This window comes from Chlorocebus sabaeus, chromosome 18, assembly GCF_047675955.1.
Source record: "Chlorocebus sabaeus isolate Y175 chromosome 18, mChlSab1.0.hap1, whole genome shotgun sequence".
Classification (NCBI taxonomy): Eukaryota; Metazoa; Chordata; class Mammalia; order Primates; family Cercopithecidae; genus Chlorocebus; species Chlorocebus sabaeus.
In genome coordinates this window covers 25,116,489-25,140,622 of record NC_132921.1, presented here as the reverse complement: position 1 = coordinate 25,140,622, position 24,134 = coordinate 25,116,489, and the positions used below count along the sequence as shown (strand labels likewise).

At 37.7% G+C, this 24,134-nt stretch overlaps 1 protein-coding gene across 13 annotated transcripts in view; it reads right to left on the bottom strand.

Annotated features, from left to right (window-relative positions):
• TCF4 (transcription factor 4) overlaps positions 1-24,134 on the bottom strand; it is a 366,252-nt gene that overhangs the window by 127,843 nt on the left and 214,275 nt on the right. For 9 of the 13 annotated variants that reach the window (XM_008014004.3, XM_073006280.1, XM_008014010.3 and 6 more), the window contains one exon: positions 107-236. In XM_008014004.3, coding sequence (XP_008012195.3) covers positions 107-236 — 130 coding nt within the window. The remainder of the gene's footprint in view (positions 1-106; positions 237-24,134) is intronic. The other 4 variants (XM_008014002.3, XM_008013999.3, XM_037987918.2 and 1 more) reach the window with 1 other exon arrangement.

The window sequence follows — 24,134 nt, the reverse complement described above, 5'->3', positions numbered from 1 at the left end:
TTTTTGGGGGTGCGAGGTAGGATGAGGGGGCGATATTTTAAAGAAAGAAAGAAAAAAGAAAAAGGCATAATCATCCCTCAGGCATTCAAACAAAGGAATACCTTACCCATGGCACTACTGTGAAGAGGCCTCCTTCGGGGATTATTGCTAGAATACTGATAGTACTGGGAACCAGGTTTGGTGGGCGAAAGGGTTCCTGGGTTGCCCATATCCATGTCACCTCCAAGGAGACTCTGCTAAAAGGTTAAAAAGGGAAAACAAACATGTAAGGTTAAGTTTTCACTTTCACCACCTCCCAACTGATTGTTACCACTTAAACCAATGCAATAAAGCAAACGGCATCTGCTAAGCTGAGACAGTTAAAACAAAACAAAAACTCAAAAGAAAGGCAGTCTAAGAAGCTATCACAAAGTTTGTGAATTTTTAATTCTTTACTTTTAGAAGGAAAGTAGATGATTCCCTTTAAACAATATTTTTTTTTAAGTTTTTTAAGATGACTCACGTTTTAATTTCACAAAACAAATGGCATTTATATAAGACTAATGTTTCCTTTCTCTAGACTTAGGCTCTTATCTGGGAACTATTCATCCCCTTCCTTAACAAGAAGAATCTCATTTTGTGAACGCACACAACTTCCCCCGGCTGCAGCACTGGGAGTGAGTGTAGCCTATGAACTCGACTGAGAACCCTGCCTCTCTGTACTGCATATCATGATTCTCCACAAACTGTCATAGCACCCACAGAGGAGAAAATGCCAACTGAAACAAGAGGAAATTCAAATCCTCACACTAACTCTCAAAATTACAGAAATAGCAGATATTCCACGCTAACAGCCACAAAGGACTTCACAATGCCCTCTTGAGGTCTATCGGAAGCTAAGACACATCCCACAGATTAAACATTTACCTGAACACTAGAAAACTTCCACAATAACCTATCTGTGTGACGATCATTAAACTTTTAAAAATGATGACATCAGAAAGATTATATATAATATTACATTTTCTAAAAACTACATAGAAACTTACCCATAATATATAAATCGTCTGATTATACTCTGCATTGAGCACATTGTTCTTTTAATTATTCTGATATGCAATAAAACAAGAGTAGATAGTACCATTTATATTAAGAACAAATTTACTGTTTAATAAAGAAATTTTAAAATTAAGTACTAAAAATCTAACTTTATCGTTACTTGTAATCAACTTTTACTGACTGAACTAATTACTGTCCTTGATAAAGTACAGAATGTGTTTTCCCTAATCTAAATTCTAATCACCATGTCACTCACAACAGACTTAGGGATGCTTCACTAACACACTATTCACATGCAAAATACTCTAAATAGGCCAATTATGACTCTGCCCCTGTTCCCTGGTTAACCCGCTGAGAACTGAAAAATTTCACAAGGCAGTCACCAACTAAAACAAAGCGTCCTTGTTTTAAATTAAGACAGTCTTTTTGATTCCTAAATAGCTCAACAAAGTGGCATGTCTTCCAGTGAAAGCAGTTGGTCAAATATGACCCATAAGCTGGAAAATCAAAAATTCAAACCTCCCCTTTCCACTGCCATATAGCTAAATATCATAAAGAGAACCTCTCTATTCCAAGGGGTTTTTCTGAGTGTTGGATGAGTCATATATAAAGGACTAATCAGCTGCTGACAAGCTCGCCTTTACTGATTCCAGCTCAAGACTTTTTCAAGAGATATGTAATAAACATTACTTCAAAATACAACTTCAAGGATGAGATTTCAGATTGAAAGCACATTTTGAGTAATAAACTCATTGCTAGTATCTTAATGTTTACCACATAAATACCTGATAAAACCAGATTTATCAGATAAAAATCTGACATCTGTATGCTCAACTATTGCCTCTTTTGAACCTAAGAGACATATTAAAACACTACACAATGCAAACTAAAACATAAGGCTTATTATAATAAAGTTTTGTATAAATCAGAAATCTAGTAACAAGTAATTCATCATTTAGGAGTGGCATTCAAAAATGTTTGAATCTCAACATAAATTTCACTCTTGGCATTTGTTATTAACAAAGAAAGTTATAGTGAAGTCTGTGTCCAAGTTTTCTTCGAAATTTCCATCAATAAAGCTGTGAATGATTTGAAATTACAACCTCCTTACAGTTTGGTAAATCCACGAATGAGTCTTCATTTCATTGGAAAGGAGTTTGAAAATAACTTCGTATTCTAGACACAAATCACCCCTATTTCTGCATTTTCCTTTTTCTAGAAGTATATAAAATATTCAGAAAAAGGCTGAGCAAATACGTTGAAATGCTTGCTTGTGTTTTTAAATGAGTTTAACCACTGGTTAATTCTTCTTGGTCCTGGTGGCAAAGGTTTTCACTCTCAAGAAATTAAATGCATTCAAGGGGTCAATCTAAAAACACACACTTGCTACACTGTCTTTTAGCAGCATTCACAATAGAGCTGTGAAAAATATAAAATGATAACTACAAAACAGCTACAGGCTGTGGTTGACCTTACTGTTGTTAATTTAAAAGAAAATAATTTCATGGGCTAGTCATTATAAATCACACATCTAACTCTTATATATGCAGGCGCAAGGACTATGTGCAGTAACATAGTACTAGGACCAGATAGCACTTACAAACCTTTAGTGGTTCCTGTTAATCTTTATTTTTTTCACAAAGCACATTCCTGTTTCTTTCTCCTTAGACCTGTTTGTTCCTATTTCTTTCTCCCTTGGACAATAGAATCATTCTTCTAAAGCAACAAAATAAACATTTCCTCACATTTAAGGGGGCCCTAAACACCTCCTTAGGGAAAATGAAGATAAAAATATATGTGTTCTTATTATAGAGTATACTTATAAAGTGAACAATGACCATTTACTATTGTTTGGCCTTTATGTCACATACTTAACTCTCTGTAGCGATGAGAAAGATAAATTTTCCACTGGCTGAAAAATCTGAGTTTACGAATTTTAAAAAGTGAACAGCGTGTGATTTAAAGTAAATCAAATTTTGCACAAAATGGATAAGGTATTCATTTATATTATGAATTTACCTGCATATATATATACGTGTGTGTGTGTGTGTGTGTGTGTGTGTGTGTGTATATATATATATAAAGACAAGTTTATGCTTGATAAAAGTTAAGCTTGAAAACTACGTCTGCTTTCAAATGGGCAAATTCATCCTGGCCTTAAACAGGATTATAATGGTTTTAGGTTTTTCACATTGTGCAAGCTCATGTTCTGCGGTTATGCTGGGTCCCAGTAATAGGCTGCCCGAATCTGCCAGGAAACACTGGAGGCAGATGTGGCATCTGGCAGAGCTAACCTGTAAATCTTAAACCCATAGTTTAGCATTTTACTTAACTGTCCACAGTGTGATGAGACAAGCCCTTCCCCTTACTCGCTCCTATTTTTTTCCCCAAAAGACTTACAATACCATAACCAACGAATAAAACACACTGACTTTGTCAACCAGGTTGCAATGTTTTGGGGTTCACCCTCTGCAGCCAATTCCCCTGCAAATGGCCATTCCTAACTTGGCCATTCAAATCCCCAAATACAGCACTCTCTAAGTGTCTTTTTCAATTAAAATTTGGTTGTTTGTTTTACATCAGATTTGTTTGTTTTACATCAGATATGGGTCTCAGAATGTCTTTCGAACACATTCTCAACTCTGTCCCCATTCCGTTTCAGGGGAGCTTCTTAACAACCTTGATCAACCACTGAACTTTGCTTATACAACCAAGAAAGCAAACCATGAATTAAACTTGAGTAACAGAAAAGCAGCATATATCTCAAATTAGATTTATAACTGAATGGTAATCAAAAATAGAACTCCCTGCTTGAAGCTTAAATTATCAACTTTTTTCTTGTTAAACTAAAATCATCTTGCTCTGAACTATTATTTCATTTCAGTCAGCACTTTAAATGTAATGGGTGGGTGGTACATTTCTAAAAGGGAAGATTATACTTACACTTAATTATAGATATGACTGAGATCACAGTACGATGAATACTGCTTTTTTGGCTTATAATTAATGCATCTAATAGGTGAATGACCTTGAATTTCAGAGTTGGAATGTGGGAGAGGGAAAAAAGAAGTAGGAGAAAGAAAATCTCTGGAGAAAAGCAAATGTGCCCCTGGTTTCTCAGGGCTTTCTCGATTCTGCGTCACTCCCATTACGTTGTGATCTGGTATCAGACACAACATCTTGGGGGGATGCTGCAGAACAGAGAAAAGCAGTCTCAGATGAAACCAGATTAAGCTCCTTTTCTGAACTATTGCCAAATGCTTGTGAGTCTAATTCATGTTTGGGTATTCTAGTACTCACACAGCTGCAATTCCATTCTTTCATCACAAACCTAAGTGATGTATAGTGGCTTTGTATGGTTAACTGATTCTATAAAGCCAGGATTTTTAAAAATTTTAATACAGAAAAAAAATTCTGAACCAATGTAAAACTTATGAATGCAAAATACATGTGTAGGTATCTACCAGACTTTGTGGTGTTAAATGCAAAACACATATTCAGTGAAATTACAAATTAGATTTGTTTAAAATACCTTTTATCACAACTGAGGTCATTTCTACATAGTTAATTCTGCACAGAATCGAGTTTTCAAAGACACTGCTGAATAAGATTCCTAATAACCATGGGGAAGTTTCTGTAAATCCCTGTCGAATAGTTGCTGCTGAATTTGCCATTCTGACCACAGAAGGGCCATTGCTGACTTACTACAGTAGCAGGAGGAGGGCGATAATTTTGCTGCTGTTGGCACATACTCTGCAACCTAGAATATATCTCGCACCAAAGGGCAATGAAGAACACAATATTTCCACCTGTCCACTTTTGAACTTCAAAGCTCAAAACTGAAGGTCAGTCTTTGGACCGTCTTCATTCCTGATTCCAAGAGTACACCTTTATAATTTATTTTCATTTCTGTCCTATGCTTGGTTTCAACAAAAGAGGACTTGGGCAACTTACAAACAGTAAGATATCTTGCAAATCAGGAACCTAAAAGACCGCTGTGCTGTAGATAAATGCAAATTATTGAAATTATTATTTAGCAAATATTTTAAAAGGCTTTTTGTCAGTGTTTTTTATTTCTACATTAAACATGTAATGCACACTGTGTTTGTAACAAGTCAGAAGTAGAATTCAAATCTATTAAGGAAAGAGGGAGGACTTTAAGGTCACACCAAACTGGTTGAACCTTAGCTCAAAGAAATACAGACAATGCAGTTGGGGGTTAGTTATGCAACTGCTCTAAACCGTATTTTCTTCCTCTGTAAAAAGGGACTAATAAGAGCTCTATCATAGCATTATCAGGAATAGATGAAACAACATATGTAAAACATTCTGCAGAGCCAGAGTCCAGCACAGAGCTTACCTCTTCCTTATGTCCCACACAAAATAGTCCCATATTACAATCCACTGATTATTACTGAAAAGATGCATCAAAAGTTATGAGTGATCATTAGATTATCTATTTTCAGATAAAAAAAGTACAAGCTGTGATAACAATTTGGAAAAGTTACTATAAAAAGCTAAAAATGAGTTATATATGGGAGTCTACATAACAAAGATGACAGCCTCATGGCCTAGAGCTACGCTGGCAACAAGAAATGACTAGGTTTTTTCCATATTTAATAAAGAAATCGCCCAACAATCTCCATAATTAAATTTAAGTGGCCATGTTCCTGAAACTGCCACAAGGATGAGTTCAGTGGCTCCTTTAATTTTGCTTTTGCACGCATGAGCAAATTGCTACTGTTACTTCAACTATAGGTATGATCAAAACTAGTTACAGTTAGCCAACTAGACATACAAAAATAAGAAATGCATTATATGGGATAGAATTTCATAAATCTTGTGATGTTACATTTGAACTCTTGCTAAAGTATTAGTCACTGATAAATAACCTCAAATATCTTTCAATTTTGTGTTTTGCCACTTACAAGGGCAATTATAGGCATTTAATGAACTTTTATGTGACTTATCAAGTGCTGTTTTAAAAAAATGTATTTTACTTCTCCATGAAATCACAAAAAAATAAAAATAAATGAACACACTCCATAGGTTTGGTTGGAAATGTACGTAATTCCCAAAGAATTTAACTGCCTTGCACAAAATTATTTATTTTAGTAGTGATTGTATTTCACCAAACATTCAAAAATTCAAATACATTGTCTTTCCTCATAAGGAAACACAACACCTTATATTTAAATGTTATAATGTGATGCAAAGGTTGCCATGGTAACTAGTACTTAATGTATAACAGAGTAATAGTCAAGTAAAGACTCATGCATTTTGGTATGGAAATTACAACTGCCCAAGGGTTGGCAAGATTTATGCATATACCTATTTGACTCTCATATTTTTTAAAAAAAGAATATATTATTTATTATATACACTAAAGCGAGGAGGTTTTCTGATGGTTTCTGAAAATCCATTCTGGAATCCCAGGTTATCTATTACATATTAAAAGGGGGATTATATTTGTTGGTGGGAAGGTAGAAATTTAGCAAAAAGAAAACATTGAGGCAATCAGTAACCTATAATAAAAAATGGATTTGAAGAAATCTTATGTAAACAATACAAAATTTAAGATAACTATCTTCTTTGTCAGTTTAAGCTCCTTCTCAGTTCAGGAAGTTCATTTAATATATAATTCACTATGTAGTGAGTCGATATGCTATAATCACTACTTGCCTTAAAAATGTTTCCTTCAGCAATTCTGTGCCAAAGTAAAAATAGAACAATTTGAATACGACCTGTTAATATACTAGGGAATTAGCAACACTTTTGCTATAAATATAAACATGTAGCTATAATAAATGTGCTGAAAAATATATTTGGCCAGGTTGCTATTTTAGCAAAATAAAGGCATATCAAACTGTCACAAATCAGTCTTCATCATATTGGGTGGAAGTTCCATTTCAAGGTTGTTGTAAATACCTGCCCCTCTGAGCAATATGGCAGCCATTTTTATGTAATTGGCCTCCCTGGAGACAGGGACCAGGGTCATGTGGCCTACTCAGCACCCCACACAGAAGCTCAATTATAGTCTAATGCCCAACTCTGTAAGATATCACTAAAACAAAGTATCCCACTAACAATCTGCACTTGTAAATAAGGCGACACATCCATCACATGATGGGCAGAAACAGATTATCTGGAGAAGCAGTAAATGCTCAATGTAATCTTTAACTCATCCTGAAATTATTTAAGTCCTGACCTTCCTTCCAAAGCTATGCACAGCTTTAAGCCAGTCAGAACTTGATGAGCACTAACTTTTTACCTCCCAAGATTCCTTCTTGAATATCTGACCAACAGTGTATGGCGTAAAGGTCAAACTAGTGGATATGGCAGCTAAAAGAGGAAATGACTTCTTCATGTTTTAATGTCCCACACCTGCCCCTGGCACAGAGACCTGCCATGGCAAATGCTCACTAAATATTGAAGTAAATGCAGAACTAATGCTATTGATCAAATGGAGGGCTTAAACAACTACTGTGCTTCTGTTTTTTAGCATAAATCTTATCTTTGAGTCATTTCAACTACTACTGCTGCTAACAATAACCACCATACTATTAGCATAGGTAGTAATAGTAGTATGAGAAGGAGGATGGATGTGAATATAAGAAGAGTAGCAAGGATGGTAGGTGTAGTAGGAGCAGCAGCAGCTACAAGTCACAGTGTCCACTAAGTGCCAGGCACAGGTGCAGATCCTTTACATGCTAACAAGGCAGATGATACAAACCCCAATGTACAGATAGGGACATTCAGAGTGGTTATGTGACCTGACAAATGTCATGTGGCTGGCAAGCAATGGAGCCAAGCTGGGAATTCAGTTAGGTTTGACTTCAAAGCCTATGCTAGTTCTCTGCTCCACACTCCCCGGCTATCTTCTGTGTACTTGGTTTTTCTCCCCCTCCCTCAACCATTAGAAGGCTCATTTTTAAGTCAAGAGCTTATCCTAAAATTTACCCCATAGGAGCCCATCTAATTAAGTATGGTCAGACAAACCATGGTGTGAGTGCAACTTACCCCGTGGATAATCCTGGACAATCTGTCTAACCTTGGTGGGCAAAGTTCCTTGTCTGAGAAATGTTGTATAAGAATGCCTACCCATGGTAAGAAATCAGTTAGATAATACAAAGTGCTTAGCAAAGTTCCTGGCACTTACTGAGGCTTAATTGTAAGGAGTATTTTTAAATATGTTGTATATTTAAAAATCTTACTATATACTAATATATATGTGTTATAAGTTTGGATGAAATGATACGATGTATGATATATAAGTCATGCACAGAAAGATTATGTAAGTTTCCAATAGGCCCAAGACACGTGAGACTGTAAAACAGCATACCCGCTTGGACAACTGAAATCTCAGTTCTTCAGTCTGATCTTCCTACTACCTCCGCCTCTGCTCTCCACAGCTGCCTGCCACTCATCTCTAATCTTGATCTCCACAATGGGGTCAATCATATTCTCTAAAAAGGTTCAAATTCTTTTTCTTTTTCTTTATTATTATTTCTTTTCCCCCAGTCTTCTTCCATTTCAGTCCTCTTCCTTCTAGACGTTTCCTTTCACTTCATCTGAAAAATTCATCTGTTGTAACATTTATAGCATTGTGTGGAAAGTAACTCTTTTTTCTCCTTTCTAATCTGTGAGATCCTCAAGGGCAGAAAGTGAGCTCCGATCATCTTTGTATTCCTGGCATCCAACAGAATGGGCCCCAGTACACAGTATGCCCTCGGTACAGGCCAACTGGATAAGATAATTTATTAGCTATGGAAGATGCTTGCATGATTTCAACCATCACTAGTGTAAACATGCCTTCTCCATCTCTACCCCAGCAGACACGTAATTCCTCCATCTCTATATTCAGCCGTGTCCTCAGCGTTCCTCATGTGCCTCTGGAGTGGTTTTTTTTTTTTAAGAACATTACCTCGTGAATGCTTCATACAAAACGTAAAATTTGATCCTTAATATGCAAAAGGCTCAACGCATCTTTTCCACAAAACTTCTGCTGATTCCTAATTACACTCTCAGTCCTTTAAAGTACATTTGAAGAGTAAGAACTTGTAACATCTGTGAGAAAATCAGTTGTTTTTCTAGACACATGATGGCTTACTTTTGTTCTTACCTATGACAGGTTTGGTTGAAAATGGTGAAATTTCTATAATACATAGGGCTATTAAATGGTTCATCATTCACCCAAAGGGCCCTGTTCTAAAAAGAATTTGGAACAGTTGGGATAATGCAGGCACTGCTCAGGAGAAACAGATTCAGTAGTGCCATATAATTCAGTAGAAGAAACATAGAAGGAGAGAGGACAAAGAAACAGCAAGAGAAGGGAATGGTTACTGTGAGAACACAGCATATGAAATAGGTTAGAACTTAAAACGGCTGGCTAAAAAAATGACTCCCCTTAGTAGGTAGCAAGGAAGTCTTAACATGATATTGAGCACTTGGATTCTACCTTCTTAACTACTGACAATAGGCTGGGTCAGCTAGGGTCAAAGCCACAAAAATAGCCATCGGAGACTAGAGATAGAACTTAGACAACCAAGACAACAACTTAAGAATTGAATAAAAATTTCGCTGTGTTTCTTCATAGGAAGTGATATGGCCCAATTTTTCTTAGACTATGCATGCATCAATTTGTCTGAACTCTTACGACAACGTCAACTTTTCTAGAATGGCACAATTAAATACCTAAAAACAATCTTCTAAGACTGAGGTTACAAAACATTTTTTTAAAGGACCAGATAGAAAATATTTTAGTCTTTGCTGGCTATATGGTCTCTGTTGCAAACTCCCAACTCTGCCATTGTCACACTAAATCAACCGTGCATAATATGTAAACAAACAGGTCAGACAGTGTTCCAGTAAAACTTTATTCATAAAAAGAGGCTGTTGGTTGGATTTAGCCTTAAGTCATAATTTGCTAACCACCCTCCCCCTCTTTCTTTTTGAGAGAAGTCTCTCTGCCACCAGGCTGGAGTGCAGTGGCGCGATCTTGGCTCACTGCAACCTCCGACTCCCAGGTTCAAGCGATTCTCCTGCCTCAGCTTCCTGAGTAGCCAGCACTACAGGTGCACACCACCATGCCCAGCTAATTTTTGTATTTTTAGTAGAGATGGGGTTTCACCATGTTGGCCAGGATGGTTTCAATCTCTTGACCTCGTGATCCACCTGTGTTGGCCTCCCAAAGTGCTGGGATTACAGGTGTGAGCCACCACACCTGGCCTGCTAACCCCTTTTCTAAAAGAAAGGTATAGGACATATTCTCAATGTTCAATTACACTGCTGGGGTAGAACTGTCATGAGATTTATGGATGCTATCTTCAGACTTCTCTCTCTCCATCATCCAGCCTCACCAGAACACTGGTGCACTGTGGACAGAATTGCCCTCCTAAAATCCAGAGCTGCTCCTGTTCCTTCAAGCAGACAAAACTTCAGAGCTCGAAAATGCTGAGCCCCCAGCTCTACCCATGGCCAATCTAGTAGGAATCTACCTCCCAGCCCTCTCTTTCCTCTTTCACACATTTCTCCACTAAGATGCACTGAACACCTACTATGAGCCAGGCACTGTTCTAGGCACTGGGAAGACAGTCCTCATCTGTCTCTTCCCATCCCTGCAGCCTACCTATAGTCAGAGTCATATGGAATTGCTCACAGTTTCCTAATTACTCTCTAGCTCAGACAAACGTTTCTCTGCACTTTTACAAAGGCTAACCCCTCTTCCTGGGAGACCCTTTCTTCCCATTCCACAGCAGAGAAGCCACTTGCAAACAACCCTGAGGACTGGTCAGCTGTCATCTCCTTGAGACTCCTTCCCCAACATAGCTGGGGAGGTCAGCTTCCCTACCCTGGGCTTCAGGCCACTCCCTTATCACAAGGCCTTGGCATTACAGGCAGATGTGGGAGGGAATGTCCTCATTGTTGAGTCTCAAGCACCAGCACACACATGCCACTCAGTAAATGGCAGCAATCATACAAATAACAGCAAATATCCATACAGTGCTTGGTATGTTTCAGGCTGTTGGCTATGCAACTTATTTAATACTAATAACCCCTCAAGGAGGGGATTCTACTAATACTGCTTTACAAATAAGGTGGCCTGAGGCAGAAGTAAGTGAAGTATCCACCCAAGATTATTTGAAAAATATTTGAAGATGCATGAATAACCAAACTGTGTGAACTCCACTCATCTTTCTTACATCTTCTGGATTCACACTGCTCCTGGAAATCTCACATCTGAAATTTTCAGTAATCAACTCATGCTTATCCTGAAATCACATGCTTGGAGCCTCCCAACTGCCTTTTCCTGTCTTATCTCCAATGACTGCCAGTTTCAGAATTTTAGCTCTAGTTCAAAGAAAATGGCCAGGTATGGTGGTTCATGCCTGTAATCCCAGCATTTTCAGAGACCAAGGTGGGAGGATCACTTCAGCTCAAGAGTTCAGGAGTTGGAGGCTGCAGTGAGTTATGATGGCACCACTGCACTCCAGCCTGGGCAAGAGAATGAGACTTTGTCTCCAAAAAAAAAAAAAAAAAAAAAGAAGAAGAAGAAGAAGGAAAAGATGGAGGGAGGGAGGGAGGGAGGGAGGGAGGGAGGGAGGGAAGGAAGGAAGGAAGGAAGGGAGGGAGGGAGGGAGGGAGGAAGGGAGGAAGGGAGGAAGGGAGGAAGGGAAGGAAGAAGGGAAGGGGAAGGGAAGGGAAGGGAAGGGTAGGAGGGAGGAGAAGGAGGAAGAGAAGAAGAAAGGAAAAAGAAAAGAAGAAAACATGTATCTGACCTTGACCTTTGGGCTCCAATGTCCCTTTTTTGAAATCCATTCCAAACTTGCTTTTTCCATAAAATCTTTGTAAAAATAACTGGCCTCCAATCATTCGGTTTACTCAATATTCACACACATAACATTATAACCAGCCTTAAATGTTTATGAGAAAGATGCTATTAAAATAACAAACAAGCAAATAACTTTACAGAGTTAGAACAGGACTGTGATCTTTAAGTTTCCTTACAGTAATTGTAGAGCATTTGCATTTATAAATATTCTATTTTCTCTCCACGGATGTAAGACAGAAATATTCTTATTATGTTTTCTTATATTTCTCATTATAAATATATTTAGATATTCAGCATATGACACTGACTTGCTGAACTAGTTCACAAGCCAGTTTAACAAAAATCATGAAAGGATTCAGCAGTATAAACACTTTTAAAAGACCAAAATAATCTTGTATGTCAATTTTTAAAAGAAAATCTTTTCACACAAATATTTCCCAGGAAAGTACTTGCATAAATGTGATTGGATGACTCAAAATTAAAGGAGACTTTAATGCAAATTCAAACAAATTCCAAAGACAGAAAAATGAATAGGGTAGAGAAGACACGAATTCTAAAGTTTATCTGGAATATTAATGTATGATAATAGTTAAGACAATTTTTACAAAGATGTAAGTTGAGAATATATACATTTTAAACAAAGTAAATTAAAGCGATGTATTGCTGCTGCCTGATCAGGAAATATTACAGAGAGATTTATGGCAAAGTTGTCATTGCAAAAAAAAAATCAATGAGAAAATGATAAATTATTCAATAAATGGTAACTAAAGTTTGTTTAGCATTTAACGGGGAAAATTTACATTTTCGCTTCACACTTTATACTAAAATACATTTAAATGCAAAGGTTAAAACATGAAAGCCTGAGAATAAAATATAAGCAATTAAATAGAGATGGCCTTTGTTAGCTATGATATTAGAGCTAGAAAAATTAGAACATATTGGGACCCAGAGTACATACTTGTTTTTCAAAACATTACCCAGCTGGGCGCGGTAGCTCATGCTTGTAATCTCAGCACTTTGGGAGGCCGAGGTGGGTGGATCACTTGAGGTCAGGAGTTCAAGACCAGCCTGGACAACATGGCGAAACCCCATGTCTCTACTAAAGGTACAAAAATGAGCCAGGTGTGGTGGTGCACGCCTGTAATCCCAGCTACTCAAGAGGCTGAGGCAGGAGAATTGCCTGAACCCAGGAGGCGAAGTTTGCAGTGAGCCAAGATCGTGCCACTGCACTCCAGCCTAGACAGAGTGAGACTCTGTCTCTAAATAAATAAATAAAAATAAAAGCATTATCCAATCCACACAAAGTTGAACAAAAATATTTTTAACAAATATTTAATGAAAAAATAAATATTCTTAATAAATAAAAAGCTCTTACATTGTAATAAGAATAAAACTAAATAGACTGGGGAGGAACATGAACCACTCCGTTATAAAAGGAATGAATTTGAAATTTGGCAATAAATATATGACAAGCTATTTGGCAAATTTAAAATAAGACAAATTTTCAACTGCCAGTGAGGAAGTTCACTTTCATATATAGCTAATGGGAATGTAATCTGGTATAAACTTCCTGGAAGGCAAGTTAAAATGTACTGCAAAATATTAAAAGCATATGCCTCTGACTTAGAATTTTCAAGTTAAAAATTTTAACTCTATGGATAATACTGGACAAGTATACAAAAATATGTGTGCACAGATGCCTATGGTAACATTATATCTGTGAAAATTTAGAAAAGCCTAGCAGTAGTTTTATTAAATTAATGAAGATAAATAAAATAATGTGGTAAATTTACATTTAATGAAAAAGCATGATTTTAAAAGTAGCATCTGTGGCATATGACCTGTTTTCCTACAAAGTATCTTCAAGTTTAACCATTCTCTACAATTCCTCCAACCTCAGTCAAATCATGACGTTCATCAGAATATTTCTCATTTCGGCCAATTCTGTGGTTTATATTTGTTATAAAAAACATAACCTGAGTAACTTCACAGAGCCCCACAAGGTAACTTTCGGTAGTAGCGAAAGGCAGAACGAAGATTATCTTCATTTCAGAAACCTCTCTCGAACTTTGTTTACTGCAGGATAAAGACTAAGTTGATTATGTCTGTGCATGCACACACCAGGTGAAAGCTGCCAGGGGAGTCTATCAGATACTTGAGAGCCTTCTATAGAATGTGCTGAAATCTTTCAAAGTCTATATATATGAGATAAGACCACCTGACCAATTTTTAAAAATCTGTAAGCTAAGTTGATTTTCATTTTCCACATGGAGACTGTCATTATTTATAATTTACTAATGTACATTAAAAATATGTAAGGGCTGGGCACAGTGGCTCATGCCTGTAATCCCAGCACTTTGGGAACTGAGACGGGCAGATCACAAGGTCAGGAGATCGAGACCATCCTGGCTAATACGGTAAAACCCTGTCTCTACTAAAAATACAAAAAAATGAGCCAGGCGTGGTGGCATGCACCTGTAGACCCAGCTACTCAAGAGGCTGAGGCAGGAGAATCGCCTGAACTCGGGAGGTGGAGGTTGCAGTGAGCCGAGATCATGCCACTGCACTCCAGCCTGGGTGACAGTGTGAGACTCCATCTCCAAAAAAAAAAAAAAAAAAAAAAATATATATATATATATATATATATATATGATGGCTGGGCTTAGCAGATGTGTAGATTCTACTCTTGCTGGGTCCCACTTTTCTGTTAAGGCTTACTTCCTTACTGCTTTTCCCCAAATTACTTCTTGCAGAAGCACTGGATAAATGCCTGCATTGCCATGGAGTGAGAACAACTTCGGAGTGGGTCAATTACGCAAAGCAGAGTGGCACAAAGCAGTAATCATGCTGTTTTCCTCATCTGCCAAAAGTCAGCTCCCTAATGCTCTCCACCAACCAACAACGGACCTTACAGTGAGTCCATCAGCCTTTCAACTAATAGGCTTTGAGGGACAAACAAGATACAAATCTGAAGTTTTGGTTGGGCACAGTGGCTCATGCCTATGATCCCAGCACTTTGGGAGGCCGAGGCGAGTGGATCACCTGAGGTCAGGAGTTCAAGACCAGCCTGGCCAACATGGTGAAACCCCATCTCTACTAAAAATACAAAAAAAAAAAACAACAACAACAACAAAAAAAAACAAATGATGCACGCCTGTTATTCCAGCTCTCAGGAGGATGAGGCAGGAAAATCACTTGAACCTGGAAGGCAGAGGTTGCACTGAGCTGAAATCGCGCCACTGCACTCCAGCCTGGGCAATAAGAGCAAAACTCCATCTCAAAAAAAAAAAAAAATCTAAGGTTTTTTGTATGGCAGGAACTAATTGTAAAATTGTTTATACACACACACACATATATACACACATACACACACACATATATATTGACTATGTGGATAGGCCCTCTTTATTTTGTATTTCTAAATCTGTGAACTGAAAGAAGGAAGACATTCATTTGAGGGATTTAAAAACCTTTATGAAAAGTGATTCTTGATTTATTTGTTATTTGGCTTTTGTTTTTCTTCAGAAAAGGTAGATATTTATTTGTTCATTTGAAGGTTCACAATCTCTCGCCCTCAACTATAAAATTCCAGAAGGTTTGAAAGCTGTAGTTTGTGACAAAACCTGAACTAATGTGAGCATATCTACATATCCACAGTTTTTGTCTTACTAGGTGTATCTATTCATATGTTTTGCTATAGAAATAATCTACATATACACTGTGGCTGTTTCAGATTTCACTGGGGAGTTACACAGGACATGTTATATACACCATATTAACTTCATAAAATGCAAATGATTCTTAAATTCTGAAATAACTATGGCCCCAAGGGTTCTAAATAAGAGACGGTGGCGTTTAACAGTCTTTTTCCTACAATGTGCTTAAAGGCGTGGCTTAAAAGAAAATTTACTATGTCAATCATCTTTTAATTACTTTTAGAGATAATGTCAACACCTAAACCTATTTAAAGAAAAAGTGTCTTTCAATTGCCTTAGAATATTCACACCTAGCCTGTTCAATTTTGGCACATGTATTTGAGCACAGCCAGTTTGTCCAAACCTAGTGGGTCCTCTACAGGAAGACGGTGTAGCATTTTACTTTATTGTTTGCCATAGAGTCATTTTTTTCATTGCTGGGGAGCATTTTCGTATGTTTGCTCCATGGTCATTTTTGGCTTCACTGAAGAGCATGCTTATATACACATTTCCATATGCATATACATTTCAATATGTATATAAGCATGATCATAACTATTAACAATTTTGGTTGTTTTGATTTGAAAATTACTTACCTGGACATTTAATTTTAAGTGTTATTTGAAGAAAGTTCGATATACCCAAAATAATTTATGGTTCAACCACCCAGGTTTTACTCATGTGGTAGAGATGAAAATCATCTCCCTTAGGGCCAAGGCGATCTTTGCTCCGTGATACGTCTTGCACATTCAAAGCCAAAAAATTTCTCAGCACACAGCTCTAAAATTGTCAGGGCAATCTGGTGTAGACCAGCTGTGTACATGTGTTCATGGGTGTGATTAATTATGTGTGCTTATGTGTATGTGAGTGTGTGTATGTGTAATAAACACATAAAAACAACTGATATTAATTGGTTTATTTGTATACTTCCTCCATCCCAACACACACAAACCTATCTGCCATCCTCCCTCCTTCTGCAAACATACAGTGCAAGCCTTGGAACTCCTATTCCTTTGCCTGAATGGCCAATGCTGGGTAAAGGGGTTGAGGAAATTATAACGTATCAAGAACATTTTTAGCTGGGCACAGTGGCTCACCCCTGTAATTCCAGCAATTTGGGAGGCCGAGGCGGGCAGATCACGAGGTCAGGAGATCGAGACCATCCTGGCTAACGTGGTGAAACCCCGCCTCTACTAAAAAGACAAAAAATTAGCCGGGCATGGTGGTGGGCGCCTGTAGTCCCAGCTACTCAGGAGGTTGAGGCAGGAGAATGGTGTGAACCCAGGAGGTGGAGTGAACTCGGGAGGTGGAGCTTGCAGTGAGCCGAGATCGTGCCACTGCTCTCCAGCCTGGGCGACAAAGCAATACTCCGTCTCAAAAAAAAAAAAAAAAAAAAGAACATTTTCATAGTTCAACCAAGTTTCAGGATTCTGCTGTTTGGTGGCCCCTTCACCAATGCAATGTAGGAGTGTATATGATATCTTTAGAGGACATGTACAACCCATAAGGTAATTTCTTCCATAAACATTCTTGTCATGTTTCAGCAACTATTCTAAGCACTGAAGATCACTGACAAATCAACGTCCTCCTCATTTATGAATGTGCAGGAAAACATGAACAAGGAAATAAATTAGTAGAGTAGGATTTAAACACTTGCCTCTTCTAGTGAAATGAGTGAGGTATGCAAGACATTCTATATATTCAAACAGAAGATAGAATGTAAAATACGCCCAAAAAGCTGTAAAATATGCAAAATGAATGATTAACAGATAGTCAAACTCTAGATAAGATTTAGAAAAGAGAAGAAGCTTAATTAAATCAATTTACTTATGGCTATTTTGCAACTGCCAATGAAATAATCATTAATAGATCCTAAAACAAACAGGTGAAAGACAATGTAAAACTCTGTATTAGGGAGATCTGGTGGGTAGCACATGAACTCACTGAACAATCTAAGCATTGTGAGACATGAACAGCCACATACTATCTCTTGAGTGAAGCAAATAACATATCCAAGATTACCCATGAAAAAACCTCAAAGTGTTTTCAGCCGCACGCGGTGGCTCATGCCTGTAATCCCAGCACTGGGAGAGGCTGAGGCAAGGGGATCACCTGAGGTCAGGAGTTCGAGACCAGCCTGGCCAATAGAGAGAAACCCCACCTCTACTAAAAATACAAAAATTAGCAGGGCATAGTGTCATACGCCTGTAATCCCAGTTACTTGGGAGGCTGAGTCAGGAGAATCACTTGAACTCAGGAGATGGAGATTGCAGTGAGCTGAGATCACGCCACTGCACTCCAGCCTGGGTGACAGAGGGAGACTCCATCTCCAAAAACAAAACAAACAACAACAACAACAACAAAAAGTCATGACATTTATAGATGTTATGTTAGTCTCACTCTCCCCATTAACCCACCCTCACCTAGAACATTCACACACTGCAAACAGAATCGGTCTTCTAAAAATAAAACAAAACAAAACAAAACAAATAACACAAAAAAAAACCCATAGTGTTTTAAGAACGTTTTTAAATTTGTGTTGGGCCACATGCATCCCGTGGGCCACAGGTTAGACAAGCTTGCCCTAATTGCAAGTATCAGCTTATAGGAAGTACGGAGAACAGATGAACGTGGTGTATGACACCACAAAGAAGCAATCAGCCAAATCCATAATGTGGGCTTTCTACAGGAAAATGAACTCAGTTTTAATATTTAAAAAGAAGGAGACTGGCCATGTTGTAGATTTTAAGAAGACTTCAAAGTCATGATAATCACATGCAATGTGTGAACCTGGTTTGGATTCTGATTCAAACACGCCAGTTGTAAAAAGGCATTTGTGAGACAATTGAGGAACGTCTCAGTATGCTATTAAGAATTCCTGATTGTCTTGCTAGCTGCAATATGGCACCATGGCTATGTAAAACAAAGGAGGGGGCTTATTTGTTAGAGATGCTCCCGAATTATTTATAGGTGAAATAATATGCTGTCGAGGCTTTGCCTTAAAATATTTCAGGAACATAAAGTGAATGGGATGCTATATAACAAAAGACTGGGAAAATGGTGACATCTGTTGAAACTGGATAATGAATACAGTAGCACATCTTATAATACTCTATTTTTGTGTGTATTGAAACCTTCCATAATGAAAAAGCACAAAAAGTTTGACATGTCAATAATGTAAATTCTACATGTTTTGATACTTAAGGAAAGAGATTGAGACTCGAACTCTCTCCTCAACACCAGCAGTGAAGTTAAAAATCTACTGATTTCTTCAAGATTTATATTTTGTCTCTTTCTCCGTGTAAGAGAATTTTTTAAACTGCCAGCGAGACATGTTCCTTGGAGACACCAGACTGAAGGTCAAGCAGATGGTCAGGGAAAGAAACAGAAGTCCCACTTGATTTGAGGACAGGCTACAAATGTGTCCCTTTGGCCCCTGTACCACAATGCTGGTTTCCTTTTCAAGTCAAGGTGAAAGCGGCTGAGGTCCATGAAAGAGGATCAGGTGGCACGTGACATTCCTTACAAGGAAATACACATTCCCCACAAGCACATCAAGATAACCAACATCATACATTCTCCCTGTGAATTCACGCTGCCCTCACATCTGCACAGGTGCTCACCAGGAAATTTTAAAATATTTAAATATTCTAATTTTGGCATTAAGACAAAAAAAGTTGTCAGGGGGTAGGGGGGCAGATATCAGCAGCTGTATTTTTTAAGCTGACATAAATAAAAATGTATTCATTAAATGTTTATAAATGTCAAAATTCAGCAGTTTACTAAACTGGGTTCTTTGGCTACTGCTCAAACATCAGCTTGTCAATCTGCAGAAAAGAACTGTGCATTTTTAGCTTTCAATTAAGAAGTGAAAATCAAAGTTTTATTTGTTTGTGTTTGTGGGTGTGTGTGTGCTTTTAAATGTATTCGGACATGGATCAACGGGAAGTTGCCGCTGCCTCCAACATTGGGTTCAGGTCCCAGGCCTGGCCATCCCATCGTGGAGGACAGGACTTTGAGTTGGAGTGCTGCAATAGCTTTACCTACAACCAGTACAGTCTGATCCCCAATCTCAATATTATGTTAAAAAGAGAAGTCTGAGCACAACGGCTCATGCCTGTGATCCCAGCACTTTGTGGGGCTGAGGCAGGAGGATTGCTTGAGCCCAGGAGTTTGAAACCAGCCTAAGCAACACAGCAAGACTCGGTCTCTACAGAAAATAAAATAGAAAAAAAAAATTTAGCCAAGTATGGTGGTGCACACCTGTGGTCCCAGCTACTTGAGAGGCTAAGGAGAAGATCACCTGAGTCTGGGAGGTCAAGGGGGCGGTGAAGTGTGATTGTACCAATGCTCCAGCCTGGGCTCAATACATAGACAGGTAGGTAGGTAGGTAGGTAGGTAGGTAGACAGACAGACAGAGAGACAGACAGACAGACAGAGAGACAGACAGATAGATACAACATAGAAACAACCAACTGAACAAAACTGCAAAGAGCTTAAGTGAGCACCTTAGCCAGTCCTCCTAGTTCGAAATGGGCCGCTCACCACAAGGATGCTTTTCTCAAAACAAGAATTTTAGGATACTCAGACTATACATATAGTGCAAATGACAACTCTCCCCCCAGAAAATTAGAGTGCAGTGATCTAACGAGGCCTCAAAGCTTGAAAAAAAGGATGAAAGTGTCTCCTTAGATAGGAATAAAATCAATTTAAACAAAAAAGAGACCAACAAAAAGGTGTGGGGCTGAGACCATGAAAATATTAACTAAGAGCCAGTTACTAAGTAGGGAAATAATGAACAGGGAACAGGAGAGGGAGGAGAAGGAAGTTAAGTAGGTGTGAGTTAAACTGTAAAATGTGTTTCCTTTACAAAATTTTTGAGAATGTTTTGTACTATGCTATGTACTTGCTTGGGGGGAATGTTACTTTTTTTATAACTTTTGCACTGAATTGAGACATTCCAAGTGACCTGCCCTGATTCAAACCTGAATGTCTAATATAATTCCAAATGAACATGTCACGTAGAAAGGCTGTATCAGAGCTTAGACATACATGGGGTGACCAGCTATTTTGGTATTATTGAGGTCTCTGGAGGTATTTTTATTCCTCCTCCACTTTGGCCATTGTATGCTTCTTAATACCTCCTCCAGGAGGCAGCCAGTTACACCTCTTCATTAGTTTGTGATACTTGGTCTTGGTAGAAATATGTTCAGAGGGCAGGAAAGAGTATGAAAAAAGAGGCTAAAATAACCTGGATGAGGGGGCCATAGGGCCAGCAAGAGTCTTGCCTGTAGGGAGTCAGAGGAACCTGGGATCCAAGCCTCCTCAGACAAGACACTTAACTCCCCGTAGCCTTGGCCTCTTCCTTTGTGGACAGCAGATGCTCACTGTACCTACTCACAGAGATGCTTGGAGAAATAAAGAAATCATGGAGACTATCACATGTGTTAGAACAAAAGGAGTGCTTCGGTGAGAGCCAAGGAAGCTTTGTTTGTTCATTCACTTATTTTTTTTTTAAGTGCCAACCAGGGACCAGGCACTTTACTAGATACCAAGAGCATAGCAGTCAACTCATGTCTACATTTACAGCGTGGATTTTAATCAATGACAACACTTCAACCGGGAAACACTCCTCAACACTTCCACTGGGAAGTCTGACATAGAGATGCCTCTCCTTAGGTTCCTCTGCACCTAGCACATGTCTCAAACATGCATGGAGCTGAAGTCCACCCTATGCTGAAATTATCGTCACAAGTCTCTATTGTTACCCACTTGCTTCCATTCTCAGCTGTGAGGTCCTGGAAGCTGGGGTTTTCTGTCCCTGGCACTGAGGGCTGCTTATACATAGCAGATAATCAATACAAATTTAGCCAATGGATTAATGGAGAAATAAATGAAAGAATAAATAAATAAAATGCCTTATAACCTCTCAGTTTTCTAATTTATAAAAGGAGAATAAGATCATCTCCTTCCTTATAAAGTACTGTATTTGAAAGCATTTAGAATGTGTAAAGTTCCATGTAAAGGGGTTGGCTTGGGATGGTAGATTAAACATAAGCTTCTACTTTTCCTCTAACCTCATATGTCATAAATGATACTGGGTGTATGTGTATGTGTGTGTGTGAAGTTAGAAGAGATATGCATGCCAAATAGTGCCAGAAAATAAGGAAGAGTACCTTTGGTGTACTAGCAATTTTGAATTATTCTTAAAGATAAAGGTAGATGGATTTGCTCTATAGAGGAATAATAAATAAATCACGAGCCAAAAAGCAGCAGACAATCAAGAAGACTGCAAGGAAACAGAGCTAAATCCAGGATGCTGCAATCCTAGGGTCAACACATACATGGAGCTGGAGTGGGGTCTGATGCAATAATCCAGGTGATTAATTGGGGTACTATATTTAGAGCTGCAAGGCAAGCCAGAACAAAACTGTGACAGAAAAAGGGGATACAAGGCTTTAAAACTCAAATTTTTTATGTAGCCAAACTTGCATTCAAAAAGGTGAGCTAAATAACTACAGGCAATTTAGAAAATGTAAAGACTCTGAAAATTTATACCCCCACATTTCTGACAAACATTACATAAGGATATAGAACTGCATAATGACAAATAAACCCCAAAAAAGAGAACAACATGGTCCACAAAAATTAGCAAGATGGGGCAAATGCTAGCAGAATCTATGTGATGTTGATACAATTTAAAAAGCCAAAAGGGAAACATATCAACCTCAACATGAGAGGTAAAGGAGAGGAACACAGGGAGAAACTGAGTAATTAAAAATATGCTAAGACTCTCCATCGTCTTTTTTAGGAAAGATACAGACACCGAACAACTTTAGACTTTAATAGAGATATATAACTTGAAATACGTGAGTTAGAAATGCAAGAATAACTTTCACAAGAAATAAGATGTATAATTCCTGTACCATTAGAAAAAAAAAAAGTAAAGACTTTTTATTTTAAAGCAGCAAAAAATATAAAACAAACGAATTGTGATCAAGCCAAGGAAAAAAAGAAAATTAAACTATGTTTATTTGGATATTATCTTCCTCAATTAAGTTACAGTGGCTGTCACATTAGGCTAGAAAAATATAAAGCTAAATGCTGTGTATAACAAACCATCAAAAATAAAACAGACAATATGAAAAATAAAAAGATATAAAATATAATATAAAATCTACAAAAAGAAAGCATGTAGAGAACATTACTATACATTGAAAGCCAATCTAAGGCAAAAATGTAAAAAAAGAAAAAAGTTGGATATTTCATATTGATGAAACTTATAGTCCACCAAAAATACAAAATATTCATGAACTTCCAATCATTTATGATATAGCTTTGAGGTATATTTTTTAAAATACAAATACCCTGAGCAGTTGGTAAATCCATAATCAAAGTAGAAGACTAGAACAAATATCTCTCAGAAATTTAAATCAATTAGAATGAAAATAAGTAATAAAAGGTTGAATGTATTAAAATAGGGAAAACAGGCCGGGTGCAGTGGCTCATGCCTGTAATCCAGCAGTTTGGGAGGCTCAGGCAGGCAGATCAGTTGAGGTCAGGAATTCGAGACGAGGCTGGCCAAAATGATGGAACTCCAACTCTACTTAAAAAAGCAAAAATTAGCCGGGTTCGTGGTGCATGCTTGTGACCCCAGCTACTTGGGAGGCTGAGATGGGAAGACTGCTTGAAACCGGGAGCCAGAGGTTGCAGTGAGCTGAGATCACGCCACTACACTCTAGCCTGAGTGACAGAGTGAGACTCCATCTCAAAAAAATTAAAAAAAAATAATAATAGAGAAATAGTATTCATTATTTTCAAATGCATACAAAATGCTTTAAAAAAAAACTAAGCATTTTTTAAAATCCTACTAGATTACCCCCAAAATAGGAAATATCAGTGCCATTTCCCCACTCAGAATGCAATAAAATAAAATGGTAAAAACAAAATCACATTAGCACTGCCAACATGAAAAACATTTTACTAAAGCGGAAATGTAAAAGCAGTGTTTTAAGTAACTCTTAAACTAAACAAGAATGCAAAAATAACATTTAAAACAATACACAAATAAATGACAGTGATAGCCATATATAAGAAAATCTAAGGGATGCAGCCAAAGCTGTAACCAATGAAAAATAATGGCTTTAAATTGCAAGATGTAAAAATAAAAATTAAATGAACAAAACATACAATGTAAAAAGCTAGAAAAAGTGCAAAATAAATATCATGAATTAATAAAATTTAAAATGTATTAAATTTAGATAAAACAAAATGTAGATTATCAATGAAACCAAAAGAAGGTACTTGAAAAAACCAAAGGAAACAGACAAACCTCCGGCAAGTGTAAAGAAAAACAAAAAGAGAGAAAACAGAAATCAACATAATTACAAAATATATTTGCTAAATAGATAAGGAATTTTTTTTAAACAGGAGAAAGTATGTATAATTTTATGCAGCAAATTTTAAAGTCTGGAAAATGGATATTTTCTAGGATAATAAAAACTATCGTGGCCGGGCGCGGTGGCTCAAGCCTGTAATCCCAGCACTTTGGGAGGCCGAGACGGGCGGAT